We start from the raw sequence: 22,746 nt of genomic DNA on the forward strand, positions 1-22,746 counted from the left end.
TTATCAACGTAGGCTCAGAAAGCGGTGTCGAGATAACTTCAAGCACGAAGAATCCGGTATCTATTTAAAAGGAAATATGTTTGCACTATGGGGTATTCGCTGTCTATATACCTAATAAAGCCCATTCAAACCCACACTTTAAACAACGCCTGTGAAATAGAAGCAAGCCAGTTTTAACCCATCATCCAAGTCAGACCGTGGACGCAATGGCTCGCTTGGCCGCTTTCACGGCCCTAAGCGCAGGCAATGTATTCTCCCGGCCTGGCTTGCGTCCAATTTCCTGACACAGCATGCGCATGAGATCGTGATTGACCCAATAACTCGTGTGAGCGCTGAGCATATTGAGGTATTGTAGTTCCAAGGGCCCACCACCTGATCTCAGAAAGTAATCTATCTGTCCGTTGTCGTTCAGAAGAAGTGCCTTCCTCTCGGCGATTTCCTCGCGCGTGAAGTCGTGGACTTCGAGCTCAAGCTGTGATGGGAGACGCATAGTCGGCGGTTTCGTCAGGGCTGGGTCCGTGGTGCTTGTCGATATAGTCGAAACCCCTGGCACGAAGCCTCGCATTGCGCTTCCCATGGATTGTAGAAACGACGGTGATGCACTCGGCACGTATGCAGTTTTCAAGCTAGCTGCGAACATGGGGTCAACTGTACCGTTGAGTAGATATCCGACCGGATCTTCACGAGCTAGAATGTTATAGATGTTATCCACAGCGAGGCATCCGAATGTCTCTACATCGCCAACAACGTCACTCGACTTGACGTCAGTTGGATCAGCGCCGGGCTTCAGCCGGCCCCGTCTAGGCAACAACGCGCCCCTTTCCAGCAATAGGAAAAAGGCAACTGGGCTGCCGAGAAGGAACAGGTTTTTCGTGTCGAATTCAAAGTGTTGTGTCTGAAGCGGCTTGTTGAGTTGCAGATTGGGAATAGAGGTTGGCTGTCTCGACAAAACCTCTACCGACATTACGGTTCCCAGCGAGTGACCAATAATGTGGACGCGTCCTTTCTCTGAAAACCCTGGGTTGTTTCGACACCACAATCTGTATACGCGATTGGCTTCCTTGACCATAGCAGCTACCATCTTAGGCTTATGTTGCGACATGTAAAAGGGAATATCAAACATGACGTCTGATATCATACTACGCACGGCTGGAATGGTCTTGGGTTCTATATCTTTCAGGCCGAAAGCTTCCACGGCATAATGGGCCTTGTCTTCTTCTCTCATGGGGCCTCCATCCTCAAAGGATAAATCCTGTCGCCAGTTGATGGGAAGAACCATGATGCCATTTTGTCCCTCGCGTAGAACAGCCCTAACTGCGTCGTTGTTCAACTCTACATTGATGGCCCGCCGAAATGCATTGATAGCATGCGTGAAGTGATAGTTCTCCACACGTTCTGCCAGCTTCTGGCCAATTCCGTGGACAACCAGGACGAGACTAGGCAGAATTAAAGGTTAGCTATGATACATATGGTTGAGAAACCGAGAGATCAGAACTTACTCAGTAACTTGGCTGCGATCCTTTTCAGCTTTGCAGGCTAGACATTGTTCGTTGCGATCTCTGCCATTTGAATGAGAGGGAAAAGAGGGTGCCCGGGAGGCATTCTGCTGCTGTGATTTTGTCTTTTGATGTTTAGCCTTCCACATTTTATAATCGAATCCTCGGACAACTGGAATGCCTATGGTCATGCCTCGCACTATCTTCGCCACGGGTCGACGGCCATAGTATGCTGAGGGCTTTAAACTCGGTTTCAAGAGAAACGCGTTCCTTTCATCTTTATATATGACGTGGTATTGCTCAAATTTCTTATGAGTCTGAAGTGGTGAAGAGTTGTCCTCGTTTGCACTCGGAATGAGAGTGCCTTCGGCTGCTGCCTCGCCATGAAAGCATCGAGCAGCACAGAACGGGTCACTAGATAATATAGGGTCTACCATGTCATCACCCCTTTTATTGGATGATTCTGGCGTCTTCGGCCAGAGAGGGTGTGAGACCTTTTCTTCCCCCAAGGGGCCAACTTCAACAGCGCATCTCAGTTCATCATTCCACGTTTCAGTATGTGGCTTCAACTCTCGATATCCCGCCTCGAGCTGGTTAGCAACACTAGGATCAATAGGCCTCATATCATCTCTAAAGAGGGTTAGTAATATGTCTAGTAAAGCGCGATATATAACTACTTACCGGTAGAACCAGGTAGCCCGAAGCACAGTCGCAATATCATTGACTGGAGACCAGTAGATGGGTTTCATCTGCAAAGCTGGGAGGGTCACCTCATCTATGATTTTATGTCAGTAACTCGATGTAGCAAAGCTAAGATTCGCAGGGAAAAAAAAAAATTGGTATCGAGCCTGACATGGGGCGAGCGAGGCCAAGAGCTTTGATTCTTACATACGTAGTCTAGACACACCGACTAACACACTAGTAGAACCTTTTCCGAGCTGCAGATCTGTAGCTTGGGAGGACTGTATTCTCTCGGATGGTAATATGTTTACAACCTTCGGCTTGGGCTGTGTAGGTGTCGGGGATAGTGGATTTGTTTTTGAAACAGAAGATGGCTGAGAGAAAGTGGCAGTTTCCGGCGTGCCAACTCGGATGAAGGGCTTCCCTGTAATTCCGTCGTCTACAAGCGATGACTTGGCGGGTATGATTGCAATGGGTTTACGCTCGTTAGGGCGAGAGCCTGTGTTGCGCGGCTGTATTCTTGAGCTACTGCCCTCTTCAAAACTCGAGGGCTTAGAAAAACTGTGAGTCGATCCCGGCAACTCATGCATTAACCCAATCTGTTCACTGACCAGGGATGCCGATGGAGCAGTATTAGACCTCCCACGTTGTTCCGTGATGGTACCAGACGACTCAACTCGCATTGATTGCATTTCTGAGAGAATGTTTTGAGCAATCTTCTCAGGATGTAGCATGCGCTGTCTCCGTCTCGCCACAACACAGAAAGAGTTGCGCAGAGCAAGATGAACATCGACTAAAAGATCCGGGCAACAAAGGGGAATGTTATCATCCAATGCGTGTGCAGTCCCATCCAAAGCTATCATAGAGTCTCGTTTAATGCCTTCCCGAGCATGCTTCTCGGTGTGCCTCGCGGCGAGGTCGTGTGTGATGGCGGCTAGCTTGGCGGCGTTTTCTCTTGCCAAAGAAGGGCTCGGACTTCGCTGACGACGAGCGTGGTCATGGTTTCGGGAATACTGGTCGGCAGCGAGACCGAGCCATGCAGATTCCAGGGCATTGTTGTCTCCAGGTGAGAATGGCTGCAGGGTGGCTCGCAGAGACCTGGGATCGTTGGTGGCAGCGATGGCGGCGAGAGGATCATCAATGGGAATGGGCGAAGAGTAGAAGAATTGTGCCCCTATGGGAGGAACGGTGTCATTCGCGAAAGGATTTCTAACAGGAGCGAGGCGACAGTGGCGGCCGAAGTTGTGTGGTGATGGAGGCTCCGGGCACGGGAAGCCGGCGACGGTGGACGGAGGCATGGCGGAGGATAGCGGAGTGGTGCCTGCTTAAGCAGGTGACTCAATCGGTCAAGGTGGAAGAAGACGAAAAGGTAGGAAGACAAGGGCGGCGGCGGCGATGCTAGCGATGATGCTGGACATGATTTGACCCGAACGTCTGTCTGTATGTTCGTTTCGTGTCTTCTTTCTTTTTCTTCTTTTTCCTCGTTCCGCTTCTGTCGTAGCTACACGTTGTTGTCGGGGTGAAGCATGCACATAATTACTGACGAGGGGACATGACTGGGCCCGGGTCCATGTATTACATGTGTATTACATGTACACTAGGCTTCTGCAGGACAGCACACGTCTGGCAAATTGTGGTTGCCTGTCTACCGATGACCTGTGAGAGCTTCAAGTGACGCAGCGATGCAGTTTCGGCTGATGACGTGGTTCCTGTAGGCTGTCCTAGGTAGGCGGGTTTCTAGGGGCCCTCACCGCGCTGTTACCCCCAGTGCCAGGTACCAGCCTCGCCAGCGACCCTACCTACCTCTACTGTAAGTAAATCCCCTACGCCGCCCCCCAGGCAATACCTACCCCAAGGTACCTACCTCACCTACCATTGTGGCGTTTTTGGCCTGTGATTGCTTACCTAAGGCATCCAAAGTTGCTGCCACAGACTCTCGCCCACAGACCATCCCACAGACCAACGCACAATGCACCCATTGGCAATCTACCATGGGAATCTAATCCTGTTGATTTCAGCTCAGATCTGCCAGGCACCATGAGATGACTCAGCTTTATATTGCATGAGCTGAAGTCAAAGCACGTTGGTATGAACCACTACGAAGTAAGGTACCTCTTGAGTTGATTTGTGCTACCTACATGTACCTATCTATGCTGGCCGAACGTGGATATCCCTTCTCCTAGTATTCTACTTTACTATGTAAACTACAACAAGCACGCATGCTCCCGTTAGAATAAGGGTTGACGCTTGACTAATTTAGCAGACATTTAAAAATATGCTTGAGCTACACAGTAGGTAGGTTGTACCTACATACCGGTACTTCGCCCACTCACATTACACAGACACAAGCTGGATGGGGTCTACCCGGACCATCACGAATCCTGGACCATGTGAATGTATGTGATTATCTCTAACCAGTAACTTGTCGATTCAGAATCAGGACTTGGAATTCCCCATCCCTGAATATGTATAGTAGAGGCTAGGTATAGGTATGATAGTAGTACAGCTGCTTAGTGTACTTCATATAGAATGCTATCTTCCGAGTGGTGGCAGATCAGTTCAGATGAAGGGTCAACTCGACTCGGACAAACGAAACAAAAGCAAGACAGGCGAGCGAACGAACAAGCGATCGAACACTTCCCCCCCTTGCCAACTCCTCGCTTTCGATGTTCCACGTAGCACCTGGCACGGCTGCATACGACACTACACTGTTACCATGCTATACACACTACCTACTTGAAGTGTGATGCAGGTATGTGCAGTATACATGTAGTATGGGCATGGGAAACCATACCTACAACTCCGCCAACAATTCCACCACGGATACTACCATATCACCACCAACCCATACTTTTTGTGTCTCTTTATGTCTCTTTGTGTCTGTTTGTGTATAGCAGAACCCATACCACCAACACGCCACACCAATGAGAAGAGCTGCTGCCGGTACACTCGACACTGGTGCCGGACAAGGACCAGACAAGGATATGGACGTTACAGTGCACAATGAGCTAGCCCATTGGCTGTGTTGACGTTGCCTGGGTCTCAGACCCGTCTTGACTGGCCCGACGAAACACTTTTGAAGACGGCACACATGCCGTGGCATTGGTGGCATTGGTAGCGCCTAGCCGACTGTCCAATCCAGCGCCGGCTTGTTGTTCTTATCTGCGGCCACCATGGGCACATCATAGCGTCCTAGCAGGGTGACAAGGGGTTCAAGAGGCAGGGGGGAGGTTTTGTGATAAGGCTGCAACTCCACGTCGTCGTTTCTTGTCGTTTCTTGTCGTTGTCGACCCTCTGTTTTGCCCCTCGTTACCAATATGACTTGCCATTACTCGGCTACATCTAGGTAGTATAGCAGTATAGGTAATCTACACAATTGCAATACAGTCAGCGGTCGCTGTGACCAACAGTACCTACCTGCTGTTGAATAATAATGGTGTATCTGCTGTATCCAAGTCGTCGCGATTTACCTGGTTTTGCTGTCGCTATGGAGGTGTGCATCAGACTATCAAGGAAGTTACCGTAGTATATGTAGTGTAGGTAGGTAGGTACATGTAGTACCGGTAAATATCTCTGAATCCATATGTATATCCTCCTCGTTCTCTCTACCTACCTTCTCTCCCCGTTCTTCTCCCTCCTCTCATATTCCTTTCACTTTTCTTTTCCTTTTCCTATCTTGCTGCTGCTGCTGCTGCTGCTGCTGCTTGTCTTGTTCTCTTCTCTTATCCCCTCCACTACGACGTCTTGGTCTCTGCCGATCTCCCCTAAACCAAGGACCAAGCCGATCTTACTGCTTTGTGCAAAGGGAGCTAGCTCTCCACACTCCATCTTGGAGGACAACCAACACCTCGGTGTATGGGCATACTTAGCTCTTCAGGCTCGCAGGCCACCTCAACTGCCCACACCATCATCAACGACAGACACACTTGCTATTGCGCAATACTATCTACCTAATCTACAATACCGGTAGATCTCAGGTAAATCCCGGGGTGAGACCGCGAGACAGAGTACAGAGGTGAGTAGTCGTTGCTTTTCCCCCTTGAGCTGCAGAGCAGACAACCAACAGACAGCCCATATCGACTACCTAGTGTCGCCACTACGGTCTTGTCATCCATGCCACCCCCTGCCAGGATCCCACATTCCCGTCTTGTCACGAGCTTCCCTCTACCTGCTTCGTACTTCGTACATTAGCGCATCATTGAACGCTACTGTTGCTTACGGTACTTGTTCAACAGCCGTCTGTGTCTGTCCATGTTGTCGAGCTCGGAACTGTACGTAACCTATTGCTAACTGGGTGGGTGGACAAACGAGACAGACTCTCCCGTTCTCTCCTCTGTCATCATCGAACAACGCATCGGCATACAAGCATACAAGCATCCTAGTATACATAGTATAGGCACGCACTGCATCGCATCACATCATTGGCAACCTTCGCAACGTCGTGCCCTGCGCCCTGTCGCGCGAACTCCACCCGACCCTCGCTCACCCATGCTCCCGCGCTGGTCCATCTTCCCCGCAGTTTGGCAGCCAGGCCCTCCAGAGCAACCCACCCAAGCTCTCTCCCTCGCGTCTTTAGCCGCCCTTGGTCTTCTTTAGTCTCAAACCTACCTAGACTTCCATCACGGGCGTGCATACAGACAGACGGACTGACTTAACGTTAATACCTCCAAGCACATTTGACAAGACAATTCGCAGGACATCGGTCAGGAGTCCTTCTGCTTGGCCTCTTCTGCATACGTTCATCCTACTATTGTAAAAGTAGTAGTATTTATCTAGTACATGAGCATCAGGTTATTGAGGAAGCTGGATGAGCTGCTGGACGTCTTCGGCACGCCTGCTTTTCGTCTATTCTGGTCGTCTACATGTGCTTTCCATGATACCAAATCTGTTTCCGCGCTGTATTACTACAAGCATCCGCTTATTATTCTTGCATCTGTACTAAGTGAGATAAAGCTGCTGCTACTGTCTGATATCATCTTTATCTCGTCCCGCTGCATGTTTCGATAATGGCGACAATTGCCCTGCCTCGGCCAATCGCCACCCACCGCTCTTCAGCCGACATAGTTGACCTCAGGTCTCCCATTTCTCTCGAGAGTACCATTGACGCCCAGCAGGCTACAACTTGTCCTGCGCCCGTCCCTAACAAGCACATTCCCGCTTGTCCTACTGGGCCGGCTCTCGTCCAAACACCTAATACCCCTCCACCCTCTCCTGGTCGTGACGAAGACGAAGACGAAAACGCCATCATCAGTAGCCCTCCCCGCCGTGAGAAGCGTCGTTTGTCCTCGTTCTTGCACCCCCCTGACAAATTTACTCGATTGAAGCTGGGCCCACTTTCAGTCTTCGAGATTGACGCTGATGATGTCGCCGCTGCCATTCGTCACACGGCCAAGCAGCCTTTACCAGATCCTTCCGAGGTCTTTCCGTGGTTTCATGGACTCCATCCTGGCAACCACATGCAGCAAGCCTTCTTCATAGCGAGGAAGAAGAAGGCATTACGGAAGACGCCATGTTGCTTGCGTGGTCTTACCGTCGTCAAGGCTGACGGTAATCTCTGCGAATCCCGCCTCAAAGGGGCTATCTCACCCCAAGAATTTCTCCGGCCAGGTGTAGAGGGAGACTTCATCGAGATGGACCCAAAGGAGGGGTTTTCCGTGAGAAATTTTCACATACAAGCTGCGAAAACTGCTGTTACCTCTGATATAATTGTCTATGGTGACGATGCCCAAGCCGTTCGTATGATGGGCTGGAAAATTGCTTCTGCACAAGCTAAATGGCGTGAGAAGCACCGTGTTCAAGGCGCCAAGATCCAAGGCGCCAAGCTTCCCGAGTACAATACCTTCATCTGTGTAGCTCCCTTCAGAGATTTCGAAAAGAGGTACAGTGAAATTGTTTCGGTTGATTCGTGCGGGGTGCTGACTGGTGCTGTCCTGGACTTCTTTTATCAAGAAAGGAGAGAGATGTATACCATGACAAGGGCGTCTGAGATCTCTAAGAATGTGTGGCTGGGTCCCACGCCTGAGCCAGGCAACGACGACGAAAAGTTTTACGACGTTATGATTGAGTGTAGTGACCTTGGACGGCTAAACCCGGCGGCGTTGGAAGCTATCGCTAAGGGATCCTACGACAGGGTCAAATGTCTTGACTTAGATTTCCCCTCCTCCGGAAGCATTCCTGCCCCGACGTGGTCGCACGCCCAGGCTGACGGTATACTGGACACCTGTCGGTGGATATGGCACCTTGCTCACGGCACACTGCCAACAGACTCCGACGCGGACATCGATGGTGACATCAGCATGTCAGATACACCTCAAACACCAGAAAAGGAGGACCGGCGACCTTGCAAAATTCTCATCCACTGCGCTGATGGCTATACAGAGTCGACAATGTTGGCTATCGCTTATTTCAGTTATAGTACAGGTCGACCCGTAGCAGACGCCTGGCTGGACCTGCACACCGTCATGAAGCGCAACTTCTTTGCATACCCTACCGACGTGTCTCTGCTCTCATCGCTCGCGCCTCGCTTGCTTCGGGAATCACCAGTTGGCGCAGACAAAGACCTTTCCGAAATTGCGGATATGGTTCGGAATGAGCCTAAATGGTTTGCATCGCTGGATGGGTCTTTACCGAGCCGGATTTTGGACTACATGTATCTGGGTAACCTCGGCCACGCAAACAACCCTGACTTGTTGAAGGCTTTAGGCATTACCCAAATCCTCAGCGTCGGTGAGACAGCGATGTGGAGGGACGGCGAGCTAGAAGAATGGGGTGCAGACAATGTGCTAGTGATTCAAGGTGTCCAAGATAACGGTATTGATCCATTGACCGATGAGTTTGAAAAATGCTTAGATTTTATCGGTAAGTGCACATAATCCACTCTTATGGGCTCGGCGCGAATGGAAAGGTGCTGACGTGAGGACGACTAAATTAGACCGTGGGCGCCGGAACGGTACAGCGACCTTGGTTCACTGCAGGGTGGGCGTTTCCCGCAGCGCGACCATCTGCATCGCCGAAGTCATGCGCTCACTTAAACTATCCTTCCCACGAGCTTACTGTTTCGTGCGAGCGCGACGATTGAACGTCATTATTCAGCCTCACTTGCGCTTTGCTTACGAATTGCTCAAGTGGGAAGAGCTTCTCCAATCGACGCGTCAACAGGACAATTCCACTTCCGAACTCGAAAGAGCTGGCCGCGAGCTTGAATGGGGCGAAATTACCAGAGAGATCGCGCTTATGAACCGACCTTACGCTAGATAAGCCCTTTGCTACTAGCATGCGAGGATTATTATAGTGCTACTAGTCACGAGCTGGCTATACAGGTTAGTGTCGTGGTGATCAGGCATGCGTGCGTAAAGTGAACGGGCCACGCGTAGTGCACCCTAATTACTTAGCACCTTGCACCCATCCCCAACCTAGATATTCCTAGTTGAGGTTGGAGGTCTTCATCCGCACGAAGGAGATCGCAGCTCACTATACAACGACGTTGTCTCCTTCGTCTGTGACAAGATGAAGAAAAATGGATCAAGCGAGCTGCGAAAATATGAGTTAAGGTGTAGCTTTATACGCTTTATCTCCCTCTCACCGGACGAAAGCGGCGGAGAGGTATAATACCACGATGTATCAGACAGTAAGATGCGAACGATGAAACAAGAAAAAAGAACACGAATGAATAGGAACATATACGAGGGATACGGGAATAACGATGACGATGACGATGAAGACTTCGGCTGCTATTGCTACACATTCATTCATTACCTACATGCTGACGAATTTGCTCGAAGAGATACCCACCCCCCAAAAATCAACCAGCAACTGAACTTAAGGAGCAGCACCCTTGACTTCACACCATGTTTTTAATTTGTCTCGTTCATTCTGGCCTTGGCTTTCATACCTTACTTATCTTATCCTGCAAGCCTCTGCTCGTACACCAGATAGGGCAAAACTATGCCGGGACCGGAAACCAGGTGGTGTTCGGGCTTTTTTTTGGGATATCCGACTCCTTTACGGATTTACTTACTTATCTATCCATCTTATTTATCTGCATATGGATGCATGTATCTAACATTTTTATTTGGGATTGTGATCTTAGGGGGAGATATACTTGGCTGCTGCTGGTTTACATTAACAGGGTTTTTTCTTCTGGGGTCTGAGTACTCATCTATGTACTCAAGGAAGGGACATGGACAAGGTATACATACAGAAGCAATGAACAGAGAAATATATCATATAAGTGTCAGATGTCGTCTCGTTTATAAAAGACTAAGAAATCACATAGCTGGTAGTATGGCATGATGCTATGTAGCAAGGATTCTCGCTAGCCGACAACTCGAGCGCCGTGAAAGCTGGCTGGAATGAGCAAAGTCGAACCCAGGTAGCGCGGGGGCCGTCATAGCGATAATTCCAAAATGAGGAATGAGTCAGCAATAGGGACAAAAGAAGAGACAAGAAGAAGATTATGAGCGAAGGGTGAGATAGATTTAATCTAATCTAAAGCGGTTGGTAGAGGCCGGCTCACCCGTCCAGCAGCAATAGCTGCAAGTGTAGACTTGTGTTCTGGGAGGTATTGCGAGAACGCCCATGCCCTCTACTTGACAGCAACCTTTTAGATGAAGTCAAAAGCGGTAGCGATCAAATTTACTGCGTCTGGATGACTGATGAGATACATCTACGGTAGGTATCTCATTGGAAGTTCTACCTACTTCGTAGACTCGTAGTACAAATGGTCTAGCTGTGGCTGGTGCTGCACAGCGCCCTGACACCGCCACTTCTGCCTCCTACCTAGGTACCTAGCTCTAGGCATCATTTAGCTGGGCCAATAGTGCTTTTAGAGGCCTTAGGTAGCTTTCTTTCTTACCTCATCTGCCAATTCAACATCAAATATCTATCAATCTGCGTGCCTCTCCAGCATCACTTACAATGTGCACCATACAGTTCGTTCGCTGCTTGTAGGCCCAACATTTCATAAAAATCAAAAGGTTAACACACGTAGCCAAGTATAATCGCGATTAAGAACTTGTACCAGATCGTGGTATCCTCTCAAGCCTCTTGCATGCAAACTTGATGGGTAACGTTTTTGAGACGGCATTAATGCAGAAGTGCTATACTTAAGTCTATCATCATCACCTACCTACCTACCTACCTACCTACCTACCTACCTACCTACCTATAATCATACACATCCAACGCAACGGGCTGGCGGGCTGGTCTACCTATCAATCTATTGTACCCTAACGAAGCAGATGAGCTCTCATCAATCTCGTTCGTCATCATCACCTTAGCAGCTCGGGGCTTCACGTCTGGAGCCCTGCGCGTAGAGCAGACTCTGTACGTAACAGCATCCAAGATAAAGCCGTGACAAGATGAAGTTCTTCATAGACGACCTTCCGGTGCTCTTTCCGTACCCTCGGATATACCCCGAGCAATATGCCTACATGTGCGATCTCAAGAGGACTCTCGACGCCGGCGGCCACTGTGTCCTGGAGATGCCCTCAGGCACCGGCAAGACCGTTTCACTGCTGTCTCTCATCGTCGCCTACCAGCAGCATTACCCCGAGCATCGAAAACTCATATATTGTTCCCGTACCATGTCCGAGATTGAAAAGGCCCTGGCTGAGCTGAAAGCTCTCATGAAGTTTCGCGCTGATGAGCTGGGTCATGTCGAAGAGTTTCGCGGCCTTGGCCTGACCAGCCGCAAGAACCTCTGCCTGCACCCTTCCGTCAAGAGGGAAAAGAGTGGTGCTATCGTCGATGCACGTTGCAGGAGTTTGACTGCCGGCTTTATTAAGGAAAAGAAGGATAAGGGCGAGAGTGTTGATACCTGCATATACCACGACAACCTTGACCTTCTCGAGCCACACAATCTCATCCCCAACGGAGTCTGGACCTTCGACGGCTTGTTGAGGTATGGAGAGCAGCACAAGCAATGTCCCTACTTCACTGCGAGGCGCATGGTAAGTTCTCGCTTGGCCTAGACACACCTACACGACATGCTCAGTTGACACGTTGAAACATGACTAGATGCAATATTGTAACGTCATCATTTACTCCTACCATTACCTTCTAGACCCCAAGATAGCCGAGCGCGTCTCCAAGGAATTCTCTAAAGATTGTATCGTCGTGTTCGATGAGGCCCATAACATTGACAATGTGTGCATCGAATCCTTAAGCACTGATATAACGGAGGATTCTCTACGCAAGGCTACCCGGGGTGCCGTTAATCTTGAACAGAAAATCACTGAGATGAAAGAGACGGACAGGGAGCAGCTCGAAAACGAGTATCAGAAGCTCGTTGAAGGCCTTCGCGATGCTGATGAGGCTCGCCAGGAAGATTCATTCATGGCAAATCCAGCCTTGCCCGATGACTTGCTCAAGGAGGCCGTCCCTGGCAACATTCGAAGGGCCGAACATTTCACGGCCTTCCTAAAAAGATTCATAGAATACCTGAAGACTCGCATGAAGGTTCGGCAGGTTATATCAGAGACGCCGCCATCATTCCTGTCTCACTTGAAGGAACATACATTCATCGAGAAAAAGCCACTGAGATTCTGTGCCGAGAGGTTAACGTCGCTGGTAAGAACATTAGAGCTTACCAACATCGAAGACTACCAACCTCTTCAAGAAGTCGCAACATTTGCCACACTGGTAGCTACCTATGAGAAAGGCTTTGTTCTCATTCTGGAGCCGTTTGAATCAGATACAGCTGAGGTCCCTAATCCCGTTCTTCATTTCACTTGTCTCGATGCCGCTATCGCTATCAAGCCTGTATTTGACAGATTCAGCTCCGTCATCATCACGTCGGGGACAATGTCGCCCCTAGAAATGTACCCGAAGATGCTTGACTTCCCGACAGTTGTGCAGGAGTCATATACTATGACGCTAGCAAGGCGATCGTTTCTACCGATGATCGTCACTCGTGGTAGTGACCAGGCGCCAGTTTCCACCAGTTTTCAAGTCCGAAATGAGCCGAGTGTGGTCCGCAACTATGGCAATCTCCTAACGGAGTTCGCCAGGATTACGCCTGATGGCATGGTGGTCTTCTTCCCATCCTATCTTTACATGGAATCCATTATCAGCATGTGGCAGGGCATGGGTATTCTAGATGAAGTATGGAAGTACAAGCTCATCCTAGTCGAAACGCCCGACGCGCAAGAAACTTCTCTCGCCCTTGAAACGTACCGCACAGCGTGTTGCAACGGGAGAGGCGCGGTCTTGCTGTGCGTCGCCCGCGGCAAGGTCTCCGAGGGAATCGATTTCGACCATCAATACGGGCGAACGGTGTTGTGCATCGGCGTCCCGTTCCAATACACGGAATCGCGCATCCTCAAGGCACGCCTCGAATTCCTGCGGGAAACATACCGCATCCGCGAAAACGACTTCCTCTCCTTCGACGCTATGCGCCACGCGGCGCAGTGTCTAGGTCGCGTGCTCCGAGGCAAAGACGACTACGGCATCATGGTGCTAGCGGACCGCCGGTTCCAGAAGAAGCGCCCGCAGCTGCCCAAGTGGATCAACCAGGCCATGCACGACGTCGACAGCAACCTGAGCACGGACATGTCCATCATCACGGCGCAGCGGTTCCTGCGGGACATGGCGCGGCCCTTCAAGGCCAAGGACCAGGAGGGCATCAGCATGTGGAGTCTGCAGGACCTGAAGGCCCATCAGCAGAAGGTCGACGAGGAGAGGATCAAGGAGCTGCAGAGCCGGGACGACGACGCCGTCATCGCGGCGCTGCGCAAGGCCCAGGCGCAGAAGGCGTTCGATGACGACTACGATATGGACGACGACGACCTCGATGAGGAAATGATGCAGCTTGATGGTGCTTGAACGCGGTTTGGGTAATTCGTAAACCTAAACTCCGCTCTTGGTATCGTATCTTATGCCTGCATCGGGGAATTTGAAGAAAATGCAAAACTTACCTGTGGGTGTTTATGAAGGGTGCATATAGCTAGATTTCTAATCCATAGGTCAATCAGAGGGGAACGGGATTCTACTGTCAAGATTGGATGAATGCTGTCAACATGTAATCGAATACGTAGACAGCAGATTAATTTATTCTTCTTTACAAAGTGTTTTATTCTGAAGATAAGCAGACCCGTGTAACGTCTGGTCACTGTGCGCTATTGATTCTTATGTAGTAGATTTAGCCATGTTCCAGAAACTCTCCAGCTTTGCCCTCGATAAAGCCTGCCGGGCCTCGGCATCCGTCTCGCACACGCGCGACTTAAAGGCGTGGAAGGCTTGCGACTTGACCTCACCCTCGAATAACAGCTGGCACTTGTTGAGAGCTAAATCTTTCAACTCTCCCTTCTCATCCTCAGCCCTCAGCCAGTCCCTTGTGCCGTCATTCTGGGCGGTCCTGTCCCTAGGCGGCGCATTCTCCGTCCAGTCGATACGGTTGAGCATCAGCTTCTTGTATTGTCTGATGCTGTGCTCGCCGCCCTCGACAATGATCAGGTTCTGCTTCGGGTGCATGATGACCAGGCCCTTGAGGTTATGCTGCTCAGCGTTCTTGCTGATCTTGAACCGGTGCTGGCCGTTGGCCAGGCTGTTCACCTTGAATGCCAGCATATGTACGCCCTTGGCTACATCCTTCTCCTGGTTTCTCGCTAGTTTCTCGTGTTTTTGCTCCTTCGTGAGCTTTCGTTCTTCGTTAGTCTCTACGTGCTTCGTGTGTCGGTCGGCGATTTCCTTGTTGACTCGGGCCTCCACAGCCGTAGGGTCTTTCACGGCCTCTTCTCCCAGAACGCGCATAAGATTTCCCTTTTTAATCTTGGGCGGCGGTGCGGGAACCAATCCCACTACGGAAAACCATGTTAGTATATGCGAATACTCGAAGGCTAGGTACACGACCAAATTTGTAGCGGAGGTATCTATAAATGCGCAGAAAAGGTAATGCTGGGGGAGACTTACGTCGTATCTTGGCCTGCTCTTCCTTCAGGTCAGCCATACGGCGTTGGCGACGTAGTTTGGCCTGTTCCTGCGAGGTCAGGTACATTGGTTTTGGTGCAGGTAGATGTTGGTCCTGAGGCGGCTCTATGGCAACGGGATGTTGAATGTAGCTCGTGATGATGGTGTCCTCAGTATCGATCTTCACAGCGCCGGGGTCATCGATATGATCATAATCGCCCCCAACGACAAGACCCTCATCCCACCACTCGATTTCGGGAGGGGCTTCGACTACAAAGTTCTTCTCGACATCAATGTCCTCGTCTATGCCGGCCTTGCGAGTCTGGGCTGCGATCTTCTTCTTCAGCGCCTCGAGAGCAGCCTGGCGACGCAAGGCATTGGCCTGCTGGATGTATTTCCCCTTCTGGTTGAAGATGAGTTGGCGGGACTGCCGGGGTTTCACGGTAGGGGCTCCGAGATTCGCGTCGTAGTATGGATTGCTCTTGATCTCCTCGGCTGAGGGACCGGATAGGTCGAGAGCTTTCTTTTGCTTGGTCTGGTTGGAAGATGGCTTGAAGGAGGGTTTCGAATCGCTATCGCCTGACTTGCCGCCAGGTTTCCACTGGCCGAGATCCTCAAGAGCTGGGTGAAGGCCAACATTCAAACCTCCCTTGGCCTTACTAGAGCCTATGGCGGCTGAAACACGTGCCTTGAGGGCTGCTAGTTTGGCGGCTTTGTCTACCGCGGTCTCGGGTTTCTGAATTCGAGATGCGCCATCGTTACGAGGGCCGAGGCCCGGTGAGCCGCGTCGCTCCATAGCGAAAGGCTCGTTGATGTGGGTGGTGGAGAGATGATTTGAGGGATGGAAGACGAGCCGGTCGCTAGCTGGATGGTTGGGTCGCGCCCCGGAAACCCACCTCGAGAGTGTGATAGAAGGGGAGGTCGCGTAGGTTGTACTAAGACTTTATGTAGCTTTAGAGATTTCCGGGACACAGCTGTAGTCCCATCTCAGAATGCCGGCATAACAGGTTTGATCTCGTGTCAGCTGCAAACAATCACGTCAAGAATGCAGAAGGGCAAGTTAATTGTTAATTGGAAGAACATGTAGGTAAGAGGTACTTTGCGGGTAAGTACATCATTAGCACCATTAGCACATACATGAGCTGGGCTACCTATGGTTAGTGGCTGTTGGAGGTGGGCGCGGGAATGGATCCAGGTCCTTATCACAGAGACGGTACTTGGCTACCAGGTAGATGTATCTAGCCTTATCTTGGCCGCGGCAAGCTGCGATTCTGCCATTCTACGCCGCCAAAAAGTCGAGCTTCAATTTTCTATCCATCTATTGCGACCCCCACCACCTATCCACTGGCGATATACTTGGAGTCTTGCTAGTCGCGTTCCTCTCTTTTTTGGTTCTGTCATAGTTCAAGCTGATCACTTTCATTTTCATTGCAGTCCTCGCTGGAGGATTGCTAACTCAGTTGGCATCATGAATATCTCGCAACCCATCTCGTCCGCTATCGACAGCGTCGACTTCGATTTTCTGACCCCTGCTGAGATCCGAGCTATCTCGGTCAAGAAGATCGAAAACCCAACCACATTTGATAGTCTATTGAATCCCATACCAGGTGGTTTATACGATCCAGCTCTGGGATCATGGGGCGACTCTACGTACGTCCTGTCACCAAGTGGCTCCAATCAATCCAGGCTAATCAAGAGCTTCAAATAGATGCACAACATGCAACCTTCCTCAGCCGAATTGTCCAGGCCATCCTGGTCATATCGAGCTTCCCATTCCTGTATACCATCCTGTTTTCATGGATCAGATCCTCCGCCTCTTGCGCGCTCAATGCCAGTACTGCTTCCGGTTTCGCATGCGAAGAGCCGATCTCAACCTAGTCGTCTGTAAACTACGTCTGCTTCAGTTTGGTCTCATTGATGCGGCCAATCACATTGATGATATTAGCTCAGAAACGACCGATATCGAAGTGGACGATGAAGATATGTCTTCGGATGAAAAGAACTCCGTCATCGACAAGGTTGTCCGCATGAGAGAGGCCTACACGAGGCAAGAACTGAAGAAGTGCCGGATAGCAGCTGTCGACATAAAAAAGGGAAAACATGAGGGCGCATCTGAAGCTCGGAGGCAGGCGTTGAAGGATTTCATGCGCGACATGACTAAGGGAAGAGCCTGTCACACTTGCAACGCCATCTCCCCTAGCTTCCGAAAAGACCGTTTCGTCAAGATTTTCGAGAAGCCCCTAAGCAACAAGGACTTAGCCAAGATGGCACAGGGAAGGCATAAACGGAAGGATGCTATTCTTGTACGGCAAAGGGCCAAGGCAGATGCGTCTAAGAGGAAACCCGACTACGATTCCGACGAGGGGATAGCCGACGTAGACTTACCTTCAAGTGAAGGGGAAGAACATGATAGCCAGGAGGATGAGGAAGAGGGCTCCGGAGAAGAACTCGACGAAAATGGCGACGTTGTCATGACCGATGTGAGCACGAAAACAGCCAAAAAGAAGCAGGACAATAGCAAAACAAATGCTCGATATGTCAGCTCAACAGAAGTACATGCTCGGTTACAACTCCTGTTCGAAAAGGAGCAGGAGATACTGGCATTGGTCTATAACTCCATGCCCAATGGCAAAAAGCTGCCAGCTGACAATTTCTTCCTTCAAACTATCCTCGTACCGCCAAACAAGTTCCGTCCAGAGGCGAGACAGGGGGATGGTGCTATCGCCGAAGCCCAACAAAACTCCTTGTACAAACTTATTCTCAATACATGCGCGCAGATTGCTTTGGTTCATAAAGAGATTTCCCAGGCAGCCGATTCCAACGCCTCCGCCCCCGCTAGAAAGCGAGAGATGACTGAAATGTACGAAGCCTGCTGTAAACTACAAGACGCCGTCAATTCCTTGATCGACAAGGATAGGAATCCCATTGGTGGCAGAGCAGGTATGAGGAATGAGGATGGCATCAAACAAAAGCTCGAGAAAAAGGAAGGCCTTTTCAGAAAAAACATGATGGGAAAGCGAGTCAACTTCGCAGCCCGAAGCGTTATCTCCCCTGACCCTAACATCGAAACGAGCGAAATTGGTGTGCCGCCAGTTTTCGCCAAGAAACTGACGTATCCTGAACCTGTAACAAGTCACAACTTCAGGGAAATGCAGCAGGCTGTCATTAACGGTATTGACAAGTGGCCAGGCGCTGCTGCTATTGAAAATGAAAACGGGCAGGTCATTAATCTAAAGAACAAATCGGTTGAAGATCGTGTCGCATTGGCAAATCAGCTATTAGCTCCTAGCAGTCATCATTACAGTCGCATAGGGGGTAAGAAGGTCCACCGGCATCTGGGTAACGGAGATGTGGTGCTCATGAACCGTCAGCCTACTCTTCACAAGCCTTCTATCATGGGACACAGAGCGAGAGTACTGCCCGGCGAAAAGACTATTCGCATGCACTACGCAAATTGTAATACATACAACGCGGACTTCGACGGCGATGAAATGAACATGCACTTCCCCCAGAATGAGCTTGCACGAGTTGAGGCATTGCAAATAGCAGACACAGATCATCAATATCTTTCAGCGACAGCAGGAAAGCCCCTGCGTGGTTTGATCCAGGATCATCTTTCGGTTTCGGTGGCTCTGTGTAACAAGGATACTTTTTTTGACAAAAGCGCCTACAATGAGCTCATTTATAGCGCGCTGCGCCCCGAAAGTGGCCATATCGTCTCAGAGAGGCTTGAATTAGTCCCTCCAGCTGTATTCAAGCCATTTAAGCGTTGGACTGGTAAACAAGTCATCACGACGATTCTTAAAAACATCAAGCCCGCTGGGTGTGGAGATTTATGGATGACCGGAAGGACGTCAATCAAGCAAGACCCATGGGGTAAATTCAAAGAAGAAGGTGACGTGCTCTTCAACGATGGCGAGTTCATTACTGGCATCCTCGACAAGTCTCAATTGGGTCCGAGCGCGGGTGGCTTCATTCACTCGATACACGAGATTTGGGGACCTGAATCAGCGGCTCGACTGCTTAGTTGTATGGGTCGACTTCTAACTAGGTTCCTAAACATGCGTGCCTTCACTTGTGGTATGGATGATTTGCTACTCACTCCCGAAGGAGAGAAAAAGAGAAAGGAAGTTTTACAAGATGCTGGTAGCATTGGTCTCGAGGTTTCTGCTAAGCACGTAAGTCTCGGGGACCGTTCTGATATCAATAGAACAACCCCAATTCTTCTTGAACGCCTCGAGGAGGTTTTCCGTGATGGCAGTAAGCAGGAAGACTTGGAGCATATGGTCAACGCCGGATGTCAGCAATTATCTTCCAAAGTAACCCAATCATGTCTGCCCACTGGCCTGGTAAAGCAGTTTCCCAAAAATCACATGCAGTCTATGACAATTTCTGGTGCCAAGGGTAGTCCCGTCAACGCAAATCTCATTTCTTGCAACCTTGGGCAACAGACTCTAGAAGGAAGAAGAGTACCCATCATGGTTAGCGGCAAGACACTCCCTTGTTTCCGCCCATTCGAAACTCACATCCGAGCCGGTGGATATATCGTAAACCGTTTCTTGACTGGTATAAGACCGCAAGAGTATTATTTCCATCACATGGCTGGGCGTGAAGGTCTTATCGATACGGCCGTCAAAACTTCGCGATCAGGATATTTGCAGAGATGTCTCATCAAAGGCATGGAAGGTCTAAAGGTATCCTATGACACATCAGTACGAGATTCAGATGGCTCCATGGTACAGTTCTTGTACGGTGAAGATGGTTTGGACATAACGAAACAGAAATACCTTGTTGATTTCGAGTTCGTACTTCGCAACCAAACTTCAGAGGTTAATCGCCTTGGAATTGCAGAGCGAGGATGGGACCAGGATGTTTATGAATCCAAGGACTATGCCCAAAAATACCAAAAGAAAGCCATCAAACAGTCCGCCGCGAATGACCCGAAGAGTCTTGATCCTATTCTGACAGAGCTCAACCCTAATAGGCATGCGTTTGCCACTTCAGAAAAGTTTTATCAGAAGGTCACAGACTACATCAAGAAGAATGAGCATGGATTGATCAAGGAAAAGGGTGACAAAAGTAACAAGACCGTCTCGAAGGCTGTGGTGCCTCGCAAGTATGCCGAGAAGATTTTCCACTCGAAATATCTGAACTCTCTTGTAGAGCCAGGCGAAGCTGTGGGTATTGTCGCAGGACAGTCGGTTGGTGAGCCATCCACACAAATGACGCTGAACACCTTCCATTTGGCAGGCCACTCTGCCAAGAACGTCACGCTGGGTATTCCTCGTTTGAGAGAAATTTTAATGACAGCTAGTGATCATATCTCAACACCGTCCATGACGTTATTGCTGCATCCAGAGCTGTCTGAAGCGGAAGGCGAGACCTTCGCGAAAGCTATCAGCGTCCTACCCGTTGCCCATGTCCTCGATGAAGTAACAGTCAAAGAGCGAGTCGGTAGGGGCGTCGGTCACCGGTTGGCCAAAATGTTCGATATCCGTCTGAAATTCTTCAGCTCGAAGGAATACACTCAGACGTACGCTATCACCACATCCGATGTATTAAAGACAGTGGAAATGAAGCTGTTGCCCATGTTGGAGAAATTCGTGAGAAAGGAAATCAAGGCTAAGCAGGACAAGGAGAGCGCAGCAGTACCCGAGGTTGGCGTAACCACCGGCGTTGTGGAAATGGCCGCAGCAGCCCCTGGGGCTGGGCCGCGAGACGAGGATGATGATGATGATGACGACGATGGAGACGACGATGCAACCAATGATAAACAGCGTGCCAATCGCGCCCAAGCTGTCTCATATGGTGCGAATGACGACGAGGACGACGAGATCCAGAAGCGGTTAGAGCGTGAAGCGTCGCCCGAAGAGGAAGACGAGGAGCATGAAGACGAAGGTTTCGGCGGCAGCCCACCTCCTTCAGGGGATGAGGACGAGGAGACAACGAAGAAGGTCAACCGAAGCCGAGAGGAGCGTGTCAAAGAAAGGACACCCGTCGTCTCTCGATTCGAATGTGACGAGGCTCGAGGAGAGTGGTGTGACTTCACGCTGGAATACCACGCTGATATACCCAAGGTTCTCATGCTCAGTATTGTCCAAGATGCAGTCCGCAAATCCCTCATCCAGCAAATTCCGGGAATACGTAGCTGCGTCTATGTGCCAGATGAAAAGATAGAAGACATTTACACTGGCGAAGAAGTACGGAGGGCGGTTATACACACTGATGGTGTGAACCTGGAAGCGATGCAGAAATACGGCGACTTCATTAACCCCAACGACATCAAGACCAACGACATTGCAGCTGTTCTGCGGGTTTACGGGGTGGAAGCGGCGCGACAGAGTATCATCCTCGAGCTTGGAGGTGTATTCGGTGGTCACGGTATCAGTGTCGACAAGCGTCATCTGAACCTCATCGGCGACTACATGACACGGAATGGCACGTTCACTCCATTCAACCGTAACGGTCTCAAGGGCAATGTCAGTCCGTTCACGAAGATGAGTTTCGAGACGACCTTGTCCTTCCTCAAGGACGCGCTCCTCGACGGGGACTGGGACGACCTCACCACACCCAGCAGTCGTATCGTCATGGGCCGGCTTGGTAAGATTGGAACGGGCGCGTTCGACGTCTTGACCAAGCTCCATGTGAAGAACGGGAAGAACCACGTTGGTTAATCATGACGGTTTCGCGTCGCGACAAGAAAGTTTACCATGATTAGGCGTTTTCGGAATTACGTATCTGTGGGAACATGTAATGGCGTCTTTGTACTGTTTTGTATTGTGTTGTTTCATAGGAGAGAGTTAATCGCCATCCCGTGTAGAATCGCATGGAAATAAAGTTCTATTTCATCAAAGGACAGTGCGAGTATTGTAAAATTGGCCTGTCTAGCCTATCTATCTAATTTGTTTGGTTTGTGATCCTTACGGATTTTATGAGATGGCACGAGATGCAATGTAATTTCTCCTGATCGATTCGTACTCTCGCTACTGTTGTGTGAATATAGTGTTAATATAGACTATCTTGATCGATAAACGTGAAATACGTCGGCATAGCACACATAATCTCATGAATAGTCGCGTTTCGAATTCTGTCGAGAAGGGTGTGTCTAAGCACCGCGAGACCATGTATTTATTGAATTGAATGAACTTGAAATAGGTCCTTAGCAGCAATGATGAGCGAAATGAGTGTTTAGATCTTGAAAACGTATGCATGATGTGTGGTAGGTAGGTTTTATCCGAACAGCTGCTACGGAGATTTTGTCGGTTCTTTCGTATATAGGAAAATGCATCATGTCTTGCCCTGTCTTGTGTTTAGTTGTACATTGCGCAAGGAGCTATGGAACAAAAGGGATGAGGATATGAGAGCATGCGAGCAAGGAAGCAAGGAAGTAACTGCTGTTGATGCGATGAGTGAGTGTATGATGGCAGCGTATGAGATACTAAACTGAGGTGAAGGGATGCAGAGACAGACAAGTGGAATATTACGGAGTATAGAGCAGGGCAGGATATTGAGGATCTATCTCTCGAGGCAGAGAGGTACCTTTCTCGTTTCTGAGGCATCGGCTGCTCGATTGAGATGCGTGTAGATAGTGAAAGAGTGTAAGCATGTCAATGATCATTGGGACATGGGTATTAGGTGTGCGCGCGGTAGGGTAAGTTGAAGC

General features: G+C 49.9%; 6 protein-coding genes across 6 annotated transcripts; 4 read left to right on the plus strand and 2 right to left on the minus strand.

The window, feature by feature from the left end:
• Positions 1 to 37: 37 nt before the first annotated feature.
• Positions 38 to 3,966, minus strand: F5B22DRAFT_599782 (DDHD domain-containing protein). The gene is made up of 4 exons (XM_047974480.1): positions 2,389 to 3,966; positions 2,178 to 2,271; positions 1,500 to 2,126; positions 38 to 1,436 (listed from the first exon to the last, which is right to left on the minus strand). The coding sequence occupies exons 1-4, from the start codon at positions 3,473 to 3,475 to the stop codon at positions 191 to 193; spliced, it is 3,054 nt and encodes a 1,017-aa protein (XP_047832677.1). The 5' UTR covers positions 3,476 to 3,966; the 3' UTR covers positions 38 to 190.
• A 1,559-nt stretch (positions 3,967 to 5,525) lies between these two features.
• F5B22DRAFT_72221 (uncharacterized protein) lies at positions 5,526 to 6,461 on the plus strand. The gene is made up of 2 exons (XM_047980511.1): positions 5,526 to 6,192; positions 6,413 to 6,461. Exon 1 carries the CDS (start codon positions 5,761 to 5,763, stop codon positions 6,145 to 6,147), a length of 387 nt encoding a protein of 128 aa, XP_047832678.1. The 5' UTR covers positions 5,526 to 5,760; the 3' UTR covers positions 6,148 to 6,192; positions 6,413 to 6,461.
• A 536-nt stretch (positions 6,462 to 6,997) lies between these two features.
• On the plus strand, positions 6,998 to 9,527 carry F5B22DRAFT_72214 (uncharacterized protein). Its single transcript, XM_047980510.1, has 2 exons — positions 6,998 to 9,035; positions 9,109 to 9,527. The coding sequence occupies exons 1-2, from the start codon at positions 7,184 to 7,186 to the stop codon at positions 9,432 to 9,434; spliced, it is 2,178 nt and encodes a 725-aa protein (XP_047832679.1). The 5' UTR covers positions 6,998 to 7,183; the 3' UTR covers positions 9,435 to 9,527.
• Positions 9,528 to 11,007: 1,480 nt separating this feature from the next.
• F5B22DRAFT_599798 (putative excision repair protein rhp3) lies at positions 11,008 to 14,208 on the plus strand. Its single transcript, XM_047974481.1, has 2 exons — positions 11,008 to 12,127; positions 12,195 to 14,208. The coding sequence occupies exons 1-2, from the start codon at positions 11,537 to 11,539 to the stop codon at positions 13,998 to 14,000; spliced, it is 2,397 nt and encodes a 798-aa protein (XP_047832680.1). The 5' UTR covers positions 11,008 to 11,536; the 3' UTR covers positions 14,001 to 14,208.
• F5B22DRAFT_599800 (pre-mRNA processing factor 3-domain-containing protein) lies at positions 14,209 to 16,175 on the minus strand. Its single transcript, XM_047974482.1, has 2 exons — positions 15,087 to 16,175; positions 14,209 to 14,974 (listed from the first exon to the last, which is right to left on the minus strand). The coding sequence occupies exons 1-2, from the start codon at positions 15,877 to 15,879 to the stop codon at positions 14,304 to 14,306; spliced, it is 1,464 nt and encodes a 487-aa protein (XP_047832681.1). The 5' UTR covers positions 15,880 to 16,175; the 3' UTR covers positions 14,209 to 14,303.
• Positions 16,176 to 16,551: 376 nt separating this feature from the next.
• On the plus strand, positions 16,552 to 21,757 carry F5B22DRAFT_644885 (uncharacterized protein; the record flags this gene model as incomplete). The annotated part of the gene is made up of 2 exons (XM_047978501.1): positions 16,552 to 16,733; positions 16,792 to 21,757. The coding sequence occupies 2 exons, from the start codon at positions 16,552 to 16,554 to the stop codon at positions 21,755 to 21,757; spliced, it is 5,148 nt and encodes a 1,715-aa protein (XP_047832682.1).
• Positions 21,758 to 22,746: the final 989 nt, after the last annotated feature.

This window comes from Xylaria bambusicola (assembly GCF_022495145.1).
Source record: "Xylaria bambusicola strain CBS 139988 unplaced genomic scaffold F5B22scaffold_12, whole genome shotgun sequence".
In the NCBI taxonomy this organism is placed as follows: Eukaryota; Fungi; Ascomycota; class Sordariomycetes; order Xylariales; family Xylariaceae; genus Xylaria; species Xylaria bambusicola.